At 46.5% G+C, this 13,183-nt stretch overlaps 1 protein-coding gene across 1 annotated transcript; it reads left to right on the plus strand.

Moving 5' to 3' along the window:
- The first annotated feature begins 10,249 nt into the window (after positions 1-10,249).
- LOC123427470 (protein IQ-DOMAIN 22-like) lies at positions 10,250-12,930 on the plus strand. The gene is made up of 4 exons (XM_045111524.1): positions 10,250-10,998; positions 11,536-11,712; positions 11,799-11,876; positions 11,953-12,930. The coding sequence occupies exons 1-4, from the start codon at positions 10,600-10,602 to the stop codon at positions 12,694-12,696; spliced, it is 1,398 nt and encodes a 465-aa protein (XP_044967459.1). The 5' UTR covers positions 10,250-10,599; the 3' UTR covers positions 12,697-12,930.
- Positions 12,931-13,183: the final 253 nt, after the last annotated feature.

A 13,183-nucleotide genomic window follows, 5' to 3' on the forward strand; every position in this document is an offset into this window, starting at 1 on the left:
CTTTGGGAGGGGCTCGCAACTTGATACGTCCCAAACGTATCTATAATTTATGTTTGTCCCATGATCTTTTGGGTGACATTGCTATATCTTTTGCTACACTTTTATATCTTTTTACACATATTTGGACTAACCTACTAACTCAGTGCACCCAGTGCTAGTTTCTGTCTGCTGATGTCTTTTTTGCAGGGACTTTAACCCCAATTTACGAGCCCCAAAAATCTCGAGAAAAAAATATAAAAATCAGCGTGACAAAAGCTTCACGAGCACCAAAGGTGGCCCAGAGGGGAGCCACGGCTTGCCCTAGCGGCCTCCCTGCGCGGGTCACCCCCTGGCCGCGCCACCAGGCCGCCTGGGTGGGGCCCACGCCCTTTGGCGCCCTCCTTCGGCCTATATTTACCTCTGTGATAGGAAACCCTTCCATCAGATCCAGAATCGCGAATTTCTCCATCGTTCCGCCGCTGCAGCGCTCCCCGGATCGGGAGCGTCAGAAGACCTCTTCCTGGCATCATGTCGGAGGGAGGATTGACCTCCGGGAGCTTCTCCACCACCATGGACGCTTCCCGGAAGTGCCGTGAGTAGTCCTCCTTGGACCATGAGTCCATGACCACTAGCTATGTGATGTCTTCTCTTCAATCTTGTGCTCCAATGTTTAGCCCTTGTGAGCTGCCCTACATGATCAAGGCATCTATGTAATTTTCCTGCTGTTGCTATGCTTGGTTTGCTGAGATCCCATGGATTATGAGATTATGTTTAGAGTGTGATGAGTTATATACTTGATTATCCTTTTATATTATGTTCTTTAGTGATTCATGCATGTTCTTCGTTGCTTTTTATTGCTTTGGACGAGTAGTAGATTGTAACTCCAAGAGGGAGCGTTATGCATGATTGTGGGTTCATGCCCCCTGATGTCTAGCTTGAGTGACAGAAACATGAGACTAGGGGATGTGTTGTTGCCACCAGGGAGAAAACAACGGTGCTTGTGACCACGGTTGCAAGGATTGTTTACCTTACGCAAAGTTCGTTAATGCAGTTGTTCGTTGCTTTGAGTTTACACTTTGGGTGGGCTCAAAACTTCATACCAGCGAGATGTTCTGGATAGATATCTCAAGGTGGATGATTAGTAAGTAGATGCTGATGAAAAAACAATCTACTTGTCTTGGCGTACTGCCCAGTACTTTTGAGCCTCTAACTTTCTAGTAGCATGATTAGCATTGCGGTGCGTTTATAATTCTATCAATTGCCCAGCTGTAATTTGTTTACCCAGCATAGTAGTTTATCGTCTTTTGGGAGAGAGAGACATCACTAGTGACCATTTCTTACACCTCCACCATTTACCATTTTTATTTACTTTTCTGTTGCAATCACTATCACTATTCCCGCTTGTGTTTTGATCCTTTGCAAACTACAAGGCCAGAGAGATTGACAACCTCTCTCAACTCGTTGGGAGCAAAGTTATTTGTTGTGTGTGCAGGTCCACGTCTTCTGCTAGCGCCAAAGTAGCGGACACCTACTTGTTGATCCTTGGAGTACTCCTGGTTCGATAAACCTTACAGTCCCCGTGTAAGGGAAATCTGATGCTGACTACATCTCCACCTTCCACTTGGGGTAACCAACGAGGGGCGAGAAGTATATCCATCAACTCATCATCAAGGTTCGGCACACCGAGCGGTGCATTAAGGACATAAGCCTTCTGCACAGCAATGAGGACAATCCTCACTTTACGGACCCAGTCCGCATAATTGCTACTATCAACTTTCAACTAAATTTTATCTAGGAACATATCTAAAATAGTAGAGCTACAACGCAAGCTACAACATAGTTTGCAAAGACCTTTTGACTATGTTCATGATAATGAGTTCAATTAATCATATTACTTAAGAACTCCCACTCAAATAGGCATCCCTCTACTCATTTGAGTGGCGCATGATCCAAATCCACTAAATCAAGTCTGATCATCACGTGAGTTGAGATTAATTTCAATGGTGAACATCTCCATGTTGATCATATCAACTATATGATTCATGCTCGAACTTTAGGTCTCTTGTATTCCGAGGCCATGTCTGTACATGCTAGGCTCATCAAGTTTAACCCGAGTGTTCCACGTGTGCAACTGTTTTGCACGCGTTGTATGTGAACGTTGAGTCTATCACACCCGATCATCACGTGGTGTCTCGAACGACGAACTATTGCAACGGTGTACAGTCGGGGAGAACACAATTTTACCTTGAAATTTTAGTGACGGATCAACTTATAACGCTATCGTCGTCCTAAGAAAAATAAGGTGCATAAAAGGATTAACATCACATGCAAATCAAAAGTGACATGATATGGCCATGAACTTGTGCTTCTTGATCTCCATCACCAAAGCACTGGCATGATCTCCATCGTCACCGGCGCCGCACCATGATCTCCATCATCGTGCTGCCATCGAGGTTGTCATGTTATCTATGTTGTTACTACTAAAGCTACTGCCTAGCGATATAGCAAGAGCATCTGCAAGTGCAAAATAAATTTAAAGACAACCCTATGGCTCCTGCCGATTGTCGTAGCATCGACGTGCAAGTCGATATTTAACTATTACAACATGATCATCTCATACATCCAATATATCATATCATGTCATTGGCCATATCACATCACAAGCATACCCTGCAAAAACAAGTTAGACGTCCTCTAATTTGTTGTTGCATGTTTTACGTGGTTGTTATGGGTATCTAGTATGATCACATCTTACTTACGCACAACCACAACAGTGATATGCAAATTGCTATTTAACCTTCTCTAAGGACCACCTCGATCAAATCCGATTCAACAAAAGTTGAAGAAACAGACACCCGCAGTCATCTTTATGCAACAAGTTGCATGTCAGTCGATGAAACCGGTCTCTCATAAGCGTACGAGTAAAGTTGGTCCGGGCCGCTTCTATCCAACAATGTCGCCGAATCAAGAAAAGACTAAGGAGGGCAGGAAATTGAACATCAACACCCACAAACTCTTTTCTGTTCTACTCAAGATATCATCTATGCATGAACCTAGATCATGATGCCACTTTGGGGGAACGTAGCATGGGAAACAAAAAAAAATTCCTACGCACACTCAATACCTATCCATGGTGATGATCATCTACGAGAGGGGAGAGTGAATCTACATACCCTTCTAGATCGCTAAGCGGCAGCATATATAACGCGGTTGATGTAGTCGAACATCTCCGCGATTCAAATCGCAGCCCACGATCTCATCACGATCCGTCCCGCGATCCCATCACGATCCAACCCGACCTTGTGCCGAACGGAAAACACCTCCGCGTTCAGCACACGTATAGCTCGATAATGATCTCCGCCTTCTTGATCCAGCAAGAGGGGTGTATAGGTAGATGATTTCTCCAACACAGCATGGTGGTGGTGGTGGTGATGAACTAATCGAGCAGGGCTTCACGTAATCATCGCCGAACTAGACTAGAGGAGAGGAACTGATCTATATGAAGTAGAGGGAGCACGTCGCAATTAGGGTTAGGGCTACCTCTAATTCCTCTAGTATATATAGGAGGGAGGGAGGGGAGGAGGCAGCCTCAAACCCTTAAGTTTTGGCCGAAATTGGAGGTGGAGGAGTCCTACTCCAATCCTACTAGGAGTAGGATTCCTCCTCTCCACTCGGAAACCCTTTCCTCCTCTCCACTAGGAGTAGGAGGGGATGAGGTTTTTTCCTTCTCAAACCTCATGGGCCTTAGTGGGGGCTTATGACAACCCACTAGGGTCTGGTTTGTCTCCTCCCATAGCCCATGAGGCCCCTCGGGGCATGACATCCCTCCCGATGGTCCCCGGTACCCTCCCGGCACTCCCGTACACTATGGAAGTACTCAAAACTTTTCTGGTGACCAAAACAGGACTTCCTATATATCAATCTTTACCTCCGGACCATTCCGAAGCTCCTTGTGACGTCCAGTATCTCATATGGGACTCCGAACAACTTTCGATTACCAACACATATAACTCAACTATACCGAAACGTCACCGAACCTTAAGTGTACAGACCCTGCGGGTTCGAGAACTATGTGGACATGACCTGAGATATTATTCGGTCAATAACCAATAGAGGGACCTGGATGTCCATATTGGCTCCTATATATTCTACGAAGAACTCTATCGGTTGAACCTCTATGTCAAGGATTCAGTTATTCCCATATGTTGTTCTCTTTATCCTTCGGTATGTTACTTGCCCGAGATTCGATCGTTGGTATCTCTATACCCAGTTCAATCTCGTTACCGACAAGTCTCTTTACTTGTTTCATGATACAAGATCTCGTGACTAACTCTTTGGTCACATTGCTTGCAAGTCTTATTGTGATGTTGTATTATCGAGTGGGCCCCGAGATACCTATCCGTCACACGGAGTGACAAATCCGAGTCTCGATTCATGCCAACCCAACAGACACCTTCGGAGATACCTGTAGAGCACCTTTATAGTCACCCAGTTATGTTATGACATTTTATACACACAAGGTATTCCTTCGGTGTCCGGGAGTTGCATGATCTCATGGTCATAGGAACAGATACATTGACATGCAGAAAAAACAGTAGCAATAAACTGACACGATCATATGCTACCTTCATAGTTTGGGTCTTGTCCATCACATCATTCTCCTAATGATGTGATCCCGTTATCAAGTGAAAACACTTGTATATGGCCAGGAAACCTTGACCATCTTTGATCAACGAGCTAGTCAACTAGAGGCTCACTAGGGACATTATGTTGTCTATGTATCCACACGTGTATTTGAATTTCCAATCAATACAATTCTAGCATGGATAATAAAATATTATCATGAACAAGGAAATATAATAATAACAATTTATTATTGCCTCTAGGGCATATTTCCAATAGTCTCCCACTTGCACTAGAGTCAATAATCTAGTTCACATCACTATGTGATTGTAATGAATCTAACACTCATACAGTTCTGGGGTTCGATCATGTCTTGCTTGTGAGAGAGGTTTTTAGTCAACGAGTGTGAACCTTTCAGACCCGTGTGTGCTTTACAAATCTCTATGTCATCCTAAGATGCTGCTACCACACGCCATTTGGAACTATTCCAAATGACCGCTCCACTATACAAATCCGGTTTACTACTAAGAGTCATCCGGATTAGTGTCAAAGCTTGCATCGACGTAACTCTTTACGACGAACTCTTTAATCACCTCCATAACCGAGAAAAATTCCTTAGTCCACTAGTTACTAAGGATAACTTTGACCGATGTTCAGTGATTCACTTTTGGATCACTCTTTGTACCCCTTGACACACTCATGGCAAGGCACGCATCAAGTGCAGTATACAACATGGCATACTTTAGAGCCTATGGCTAAGGCATAGGGGACGAACTTCGTCCTTTCTCTTTTTTCTACCGTGGTCGGGCTTTGAGTCTTACTCAAATTGACACCTTACAACACAGCCAAGAACTCCTTCTTTGTCGATCTATTTTGAACTCCTTCGAAAACTTATCAAGGCATGCATTTTGTTGAAAGTTCTATTAAGCGCTTTGATCTATCTCCATAGATCTTGATGCTCAATGTTCAAGTAGCTGAATCTAGGTTTTCCTTTTGAAAAACTCCTTTCAAACAACCATTAATGCTTTCGATAAATTCTACATTATTTCCGATCAAAATATGTAAATCACAGATATTTAACAAAAATTCAATAGTGCTCCCACTCACTTATTTGGAAATACAAGTTTCTCATAAACTTTGTATAAACCCAAAAACTTTGATCATCTCATCAAAGCGTATATCCCAACTCCGAGATGCTTGCTCCATTCCATAGAAGGATCACTGGAGTTTGCATACTTGTTAGCATCATTAGGATCGACAAAACCTTCTGGTTGTATCACATACAACCTTTCCTCAAGGAAACCATCGAGGAAACAATGTCTTGACATCGTATCTACAAGATTTCATAAATAATGCAGTAACTGCTAATATAATTCCAACAGACTTTTAGCATCGCTACGAGTGAGAATTGAAGATGTTGCAATACAACGCTCAAGAATGTGACATTCTATTTAACTGCCCATGCCCCGAAGAGTTCAATAAGATTAGCTATCGTGAGAATGCAAAGGAAATTTGGGATACTTTGGCTGATATGACAAAGGTACCGAATCTCTGAGAGAATCTGAGTTGGATGTGATACAAGTGAAGTTGACAAGTTCAAGATGAAGGATGGTGAAGGGATCGCTGAAATGTACTCTAGGCTTGCTCTCATCACAAATGACATTGTCGGCTTAGGAAGCGAAGAGATGACCCACAAATTTATCATCAAGAAGATCCTTGGAGCTTTGGATGGAAAGTATGACACCGTGTGCACATTGATCCAAATGAGCCAAATTACCAAGATCTCAAGCCAACTGAAGTCATTGAAAGGATTGGTGCTCATGAAATGTCACTCAAGGACAAAGAAGAGCTTCATAACAAGTCAAGCGGTGCATACAAAGCTTCAAGTGATACTCCACTACTTCAAATAACAACCTTGTCACCGATGAGGAGATGATAAGCCTCATGGTCAAGAAATTCAACAAGTTTTAGAAGAGTAGAGGCAAAGAGAGAAGCTCCAATTCAAGATATGAAGAGAAGCGTTCATCTAGCCGTGACTAAAATTGCTACAATTGTGGAAGGCCCGGACACTACTCCAATGAGTCTCGGCCCCCACCAAAGAATATAAGAGTCACCTAGAAGACGAAGCTCAAGAGACGAGTCACCTCGAAGAGAGAGAAGGAGTAGAGAAGATCGTTATGAATGAAGACCCTACCGGAGAAGCAAGGAATCGAAGAAGGAGAAGTACACCAAGAGCCACACAAGAACAAGACACCGAGCTCATGTTGGTGAATGGGTATCCCGCTCTGAATTCGACAACCAATCCGAGATAAGCTACCACTACAACTCTCACTATAGTCAAGATGAAGGTGTTGTCGGTCTAACAATCATATCCTCCAATTCATACGACATATTTGATTCACCAAATGAAGGGATTGGAAACTTATTCATGGCTAAAGGACCCAAGGTATCACACCCCGAGTACTTTGACTTTAATATTGATGAGGATAACTTACTTGGAGATGACGACTTGCTCTTAGATAAAACTTGATACGCCCATTTTGCATCATGAATTACTACTAATATTTGTGTCAATGCTGTCTATTATCCCTTATTATTATACAATTCTTATGTTCTTTCTCTCTGAATATGCAAGCTACATCACCAAGAGGGAAATATCTAGAAACTGGAATTCTGGACCGGGAAACCGAGAAAAAGGTAGAAACATCAACTTGATCCAAATGACGTGAAATTGTACGGAGATTTTTTTGGAATATTTAAGAATTTCTGGCCAAAAATATACCGAGAGGGGCCACCTGCTGGCCACAAGCCAACAGGGCGCCCCCAGGCCATGCTTTGATGGCTTGTGGCCCCCCTATTGGCCCTCTGGAGACCATCTTCTCCTGTATGGTGTGTTTTACCCTAGAAAAAAATCATAAGTTATCTTTTGGGACGAAGCGCTGCTGTCTTGAGGCGAAAACCTAGGTAGAGGCCCTTTTGCTCTCTGGTAGAGAAATTTTGTCAGGGAAACTTTCCTCTGGGAGGGGGAAATCGAAGCCATCGTCATCACCAATGCTTCCTCCTTCGTGGGAGGATCAATCTTCATCAACATCTTCACCGGCACCATCTCATCTCCAACCCTGGTTCATCTATTATATTCAATCTCTATCTCAAAACCGCAGATTGGTATGTATGGGTTACTAGTTGTGTTGATTACATCTTGTAGCTCATGCTTGTTGGATTACTAGGTGGAAGATACTACGTTGAGATCCTTATTATTATTATTACACATCTGATCTTCAACATTTTGATGATGTGTGAGTATTAACTATTGTTCCTGAGGACATGGGAGGAGTCTTGTTATAAGTAATCATATAAAGTTGGTATTCATTCGATATTTTTACAATATGGATGTTGTTACTTCTCTTAGTGGTGTCATGTGAACGTCAACTATATGACACTTCACCATGTTATGGGCCTAAGGAAAGTCATTATGGAGTAACAAGTAGATGATGGGTCGCGAGGGTGATAGAAACTTAAACCCCAGTTTATGCGTTGCTTCATAAGGGACTGATTTGGATCCACATGTTTCATGCTATGGTTAGATTTATCTTAATTCTTCTTTCGTAGTTACGGATGCTTGCGATAGTGGGTAATCATAAGTAGGTTGTTAGTTCAAGTAAGAACATCACCTTGGCACCGGTCCACCCACTTATCAAATCATCAAAGTAGCGAACGCGAATCAACTCAATATGATGAACAAGACTCGAGAAAAATTCCCATGTGTCCTCGGGAGCGCGTGCTTTATATAAGAGAACTTTGAAGCTTGTCCTTTGCAATAAAAAGGATTGGGCTACCTTGTTGCACCTTCGTTACTATTGCTACTTGTCACTTGTTACAAATTATCTTGCTACAAAACAATCTATTGTTGTTACTTATAGCACTTGTAGAGAATATCTTGCTGAAAACTGCTTATCATTTTCTGTCGCTCCTCATTGGGTTCGACATTCTTACTTATTGAAAGGATTACAATTGATCCCCTATACTTGTGGGTCATAAAAAACATGCTAGTCAAGATTAGTCATATGATGATGATGGGAAGGAGATTGAGCGTCTAACTAAAGAATTAAACACTCTCAAGTTAGTCCATGAATCTAATCTAGAAGATCATAGAGAGCTTGCAAGAACTCATAAGAAGCTACATTTCGAGAAGCTAAATTTAAAGCAAGAGCATGAGTTTCTTAAAGCGATCAATGATGATCTTGGGAAGATTAGTTATTCTTATCTAGCCAAATGATTACTATTGTCTACTTTTGTTCCACAAGTCAAACCTAAGCAAACTAGTAATGAAGGCAAGAAAGTTTCTTCATCTTGTAACGACAAGACTAAAGCTAAATCTAATGATGTTGTTTCTAGTAGCTCCATTGATTTTACTAATGAGTCTCTTAGCCAAGTTACACTTGAACAATAATACAATTTATTAAAAGAAATTATAGAAAGAGGTATTTTCAGGAGACAAGCAATTCAAGAATATTGTACGCATGCAAGGAGGACATCAAAAGGCATTGGCTACTTCAATGCCGATGGGGTTGAATGGGAAGAATGTCAATACCCCAATCTCAAGTTTGTTCCTCAAAAGGAGAAGTATGTTCGTACTCTCCCCAAGAGAACAAATGCTCAAGATCACCTTCGACCACAAGACCACAAGCTCAAGGGCAAGGACAAGCTTAAAGAGGGGATTGACTCATTTGAAGAAGAATCACAAGCCATGGTCAAGTGGATTCCCAAGGCCATCACTAGCTCTACTTCATCAAGCGCTACCTCAACTCCAAGGATCCCCATCAAGTTGATGTGGGTCCCTAAGAAGAAGAAGAACTAGAGAAGTACTTGAGGGGTGACCATCCCAACAAAATTCACTCATATTCATTTTGGTAAGAATTATTTGCAATCAACTTCATCCCCTTGCATTAGTTTAAGGAGTCATACATTTCCTCAAAGGTAAGCAAGGGACAAGGTAATTAATGTATCAATGTACATCTTTTCATATGTACTTCACTCCTTGTCCATAGATATCCTTGTATTTGTTCCTTATGTGGGACTAACCCATGTAAGTGAGAAGAGCATGAAACAACAGGGATATCTTCCAACTCAAGATGATCTTCATCAACAATGAGCATCCACCACTACTACACCTAGATGAAGTCTTCTACGACGAAACCAAGGTTAGTTTGTCTTTCTTAGGGGATGTCAAGTCACGCGGGAGATTTACTCTAAGACTTGAGTCAAAGAATCCCTTCAAGATCTGAACACATCAAAAGATTTATGTAAAAGTGGCAACCCCACTTGTGGTTAAACAATGAGTATGACCTATGATCAACTATTCTTGCGTGGCTTCTGAGTCAATATACACATGACGTCGTTATCGTCAAAGAATAATTTACATCTATTTACTCCGTAATCAAAGTTTTTAAATAACACAAGTAGCTCAAAAAATGTCAATAACGACATAAACCGAAAAAGCAAAAACATGATTCCAAAAAGGAAAACACCTAACACGCATGGGTCAGTTATTCACACCACTTGAGCAAGGAAGCAGCAACGCAGCCGGCGCTCAAAGCCTCAAACATTCACAACTACTTTACACATACAACCCTCAAGTTAATCCCATCTCACCGTCTGACGGCGTTCCGCATGGAAACATTAGCAGAAGCAGCCCCGAACATGAAACAAGTTTCACATAAAAGGGCCCCGCCTGCTCTGCTTCATCTATAAGACAAAGCTCCCCCACACCAGTCTTCGCCTAGACTCTTCGTCTCCGTCCCGTACCTTTTTCTTCTCTGGCAAGCCTGTGCCTGTGCCTGTGCCTGCGCCTGTGCCTGCGCGCCTCTCTCACTGTTTTGGGTTTCGTCTCCCGCTCTTTCTTTCTCTTCCCCTTCTCCGGCCAAGTGCTGGAACCAAGAAAGGGCCATGGGAGCGGCGGCGGTGGCGGAGGAGCAGGAGCAGTAGCCGGAGGGAGGGATGGGGTGGGCTTCAAGGTGGCTTCGCGGGCTGCTTGGCGGCGGCAAGAAGGCCGGCCCCGTCTCCGGCGACCACAAGCCGGAGAGGGAGAAGAAGCGCTGGGGCTTCGGCAAGTCCTTCCGGGAGAAGGACCCGGTGCGGCCGCCGACGCCTCCGGTGCAGCGGGCGGCGACGCCCCGCCGCACCTACGCGGCGTCGGATGACGGCGGCGACGAGCAGAACAAGCGCGCTATTGCCGTGGCGGCGGCGACGGCGGCGGTGGCCGAGGCCGCCGTTGCCGCGGCGCAGGCGGCCGCCGCCGTTGTGCGGCTGACCAGCAGCGGGCGGTGCCCGCCGGCCGGGGCGAAGCACGAGGAGTGGGCGGCCGTGCGGATCCAGGCCGCTTTCCGTGGCTACCTGGTAAGCACTAAGCTCCTCCCCGCCGTCCTTTCGGCTCCAATTCTTCTCCTTTACACTCCAAAATCCGCTTTCCGTAGGCCAAGTTTCTGAAAATTACGGGTGTAAAGCGGAAAAAGCGCTCCCATTTCTCTTACAATGTTTTCGGATTTTTGCTTCCCGGAAAGAAATCCTCGTGCCCGTGTGGCCGTGTATGCAAGCCAGCCGCCGTGGTGTGGGTGTGTGTTCTCAAGCTAGGAGAAGCCACCTTGTTCTTCTGCTCTGCCATTCCCGCGTCTCTAGCCTGAGCTTCATTTATGGGGAAGCAAGGCATGGGCGTCCCCTTCTCAAGAACAAGGGAGCCGCTTCTTTTTTTGCCGTTTGCGCAATGTAACTCTGTTACTGTTCTTGGAAGCTGCTAGTGCGGTAGTAGTAATGGCGGAGGTGGTTGGCATGTCAACCTCCTGCCAACAATGCAGAGATGCCCATGGCTATGCTGTGGACGGGATGGGATGGGACCAGTGCTGATTAACCTCTGGATGCTTGTCGTTGCGTGTGAAGGCGAGGCGGGCACTGAAGGCGCTCCGCGGGCTGGTGAAGCTGCAGGCGCTCGTCCGCGGCAACATCGTCCGGCGGCAGGCGGCTGAGACGCTCCGGTGCATGCAGGCGCTCGTCAGCGTGCAGTCCCGCGCGCGCGCCAGCCGCGCCACCCGCTCCCGCCAGGCCGCGGCACACCCGGTAATTGCATATACTCCCTACCCGTCATGTCTTGCCAAGTTCATGTCTTCGGCGCGTTCTTATGGGCTTTCGGCTCTCCATTGCAGGGGGCGACGACGCCGGAGAAGTACGAGCAGGCGGCATATGATGGCCCGCTCAGGCACGGCCGTTCCGGCTCACTCAAGGTATTGCTCTCTCTGTTGCGGTCTCTGCGTTTGTGAGTTTTCATGGCCGTGGTGACAATGGCGCCGGTGTATGCAGGGAGGCTCGTCGAAGACACCGGGCAGCGAGAGGATGAGCAGGGAGAGGTCAGAATCCTGCGGGAGGAACTGGCTGGACCGGTGGGTGGAGGAGAGGTACATGGATGACGAGAAGAACGCCAAGATTCTCGAGGTGGACCCCGGCAAGCCCGGCCGGCACGCGGCTTCCAAGAGGCGGGGCAGCGGCGGCGGCCACCACCACCAGTCGTCGTGCTCGACCCGGACATCGGAGCAGAACAGCCGGAGCTACGCGACGATGCCGGACTCGCCGTCCCGGGACTCGACGACGGCACAGCAGTCCGTGCCGAGCCCGTCCTCCGTGGGCATGGGCATGGGCGCGGGGGAGGCGCTGAGCCCGCTGCGCATGCCGGCGGACACGGCGGCGGAGCTGTACGAGAGCCCGCAGTTCTTCTCGGCGACGTCGCGGCCGGGGAGCTCGAAGCGGGGCGCCTTCTTCACGCCGACCAAGAGCGAGTGCGCGCGCAGCCTCTTCGGCGGCTACTCCGACTACCCCAACTACATGTCCAACACAGAGTCGTTCCGGGCCAAGGCGCGGTCGCAGAGCGCGCCCAAGCAGCGCCCGCTGTACGAGAAGTCCGGCTCGCTCCGGAAGGCGTCGGCGCACGCGTTCGCGCCGGGGGCGGCGGGGCAGAGGTCGTCGTCGTCCCTGCACGCCAAGTTCACCAACAAGGCCTACCCTGGCTCCGGCAGGCTGGACCGGCTCGGCATGCCCGTCAAGTACTGAACCCTGCCGCCATGTGACCACTGTTTGACAACATGGTCGCCGGCTGCTCAGTAAAGTTAGTGGCGGCAGTTTGTTAGGCTTGAGCTTTTGTGTTGCTATTACCGTGCAGAGTGCTCCCGGATCAGATCAGCGTTGACAACAGGAGTACTTGCTACTTTGCTCTTGTTGACTGGTTAAGTGTAAGTTGCTACTACTTAAGTGTTCCCGCCAAAAAAAAGAGTGTAAGTTGCTGTATGAGCGTGTCATGTGAACTGGGTCAAGATCGTAGGCAATCTTGTTTGATCGTTGCTCAGTTGCTCACTACTCGTACACCTGCACGGATGGAGGAGGATTGGATTTGGGTGCATGCAGTATGTCACGGGCTCTCGGTGGCAACAGGGACCGTGTTAGTACAGAGGGTACAGTACGGTTAGCCAGTGGGGTGGCCTGACGCCTGCGCGCTGTGTCAGCGGGTGGACCGTTTGGTATGTCTGTTCAGGCCCCGGGC

Source organism: Hordeum vulgare, chromosome 2H (genome assembly GCF_904849725.1).
Source record: "Hordeum vulgare subsp. vulgare chromosome 2H, MorexV3_pseudomolecules_assembly, whole genome shotgun sequence".
NCBI lineage: Eukaryota > Viridiplantae > Streptophyta > Magnoliopsida > Poales > Poaceae > Hordeum > Hordeum vulgare.

Coding starts and splice junctions, on each gene's coding strand:
- LOC123427470 (XM_045111524.1), top strand. CDS start 10,600: ATGGGGTGGGCTTCAAGGTGGCTTCGCGGGCTGCTTGGCGGCGGCAAG. Junction 10,999..11,535: donor CCGCTTTCCGTGGCTACCTG/GTAAGCACTAAG, acceptor TTGCGTGTGAAG/GCGAGGCGGGCACTGAAGGC. Junction 11,713..11,798: donor GCCAGGCCGCGGCACACCCG/GTAATTGCATAT, acceptor TCTCCATTGCAG/GGGGCGACGACGCCGGAGAA.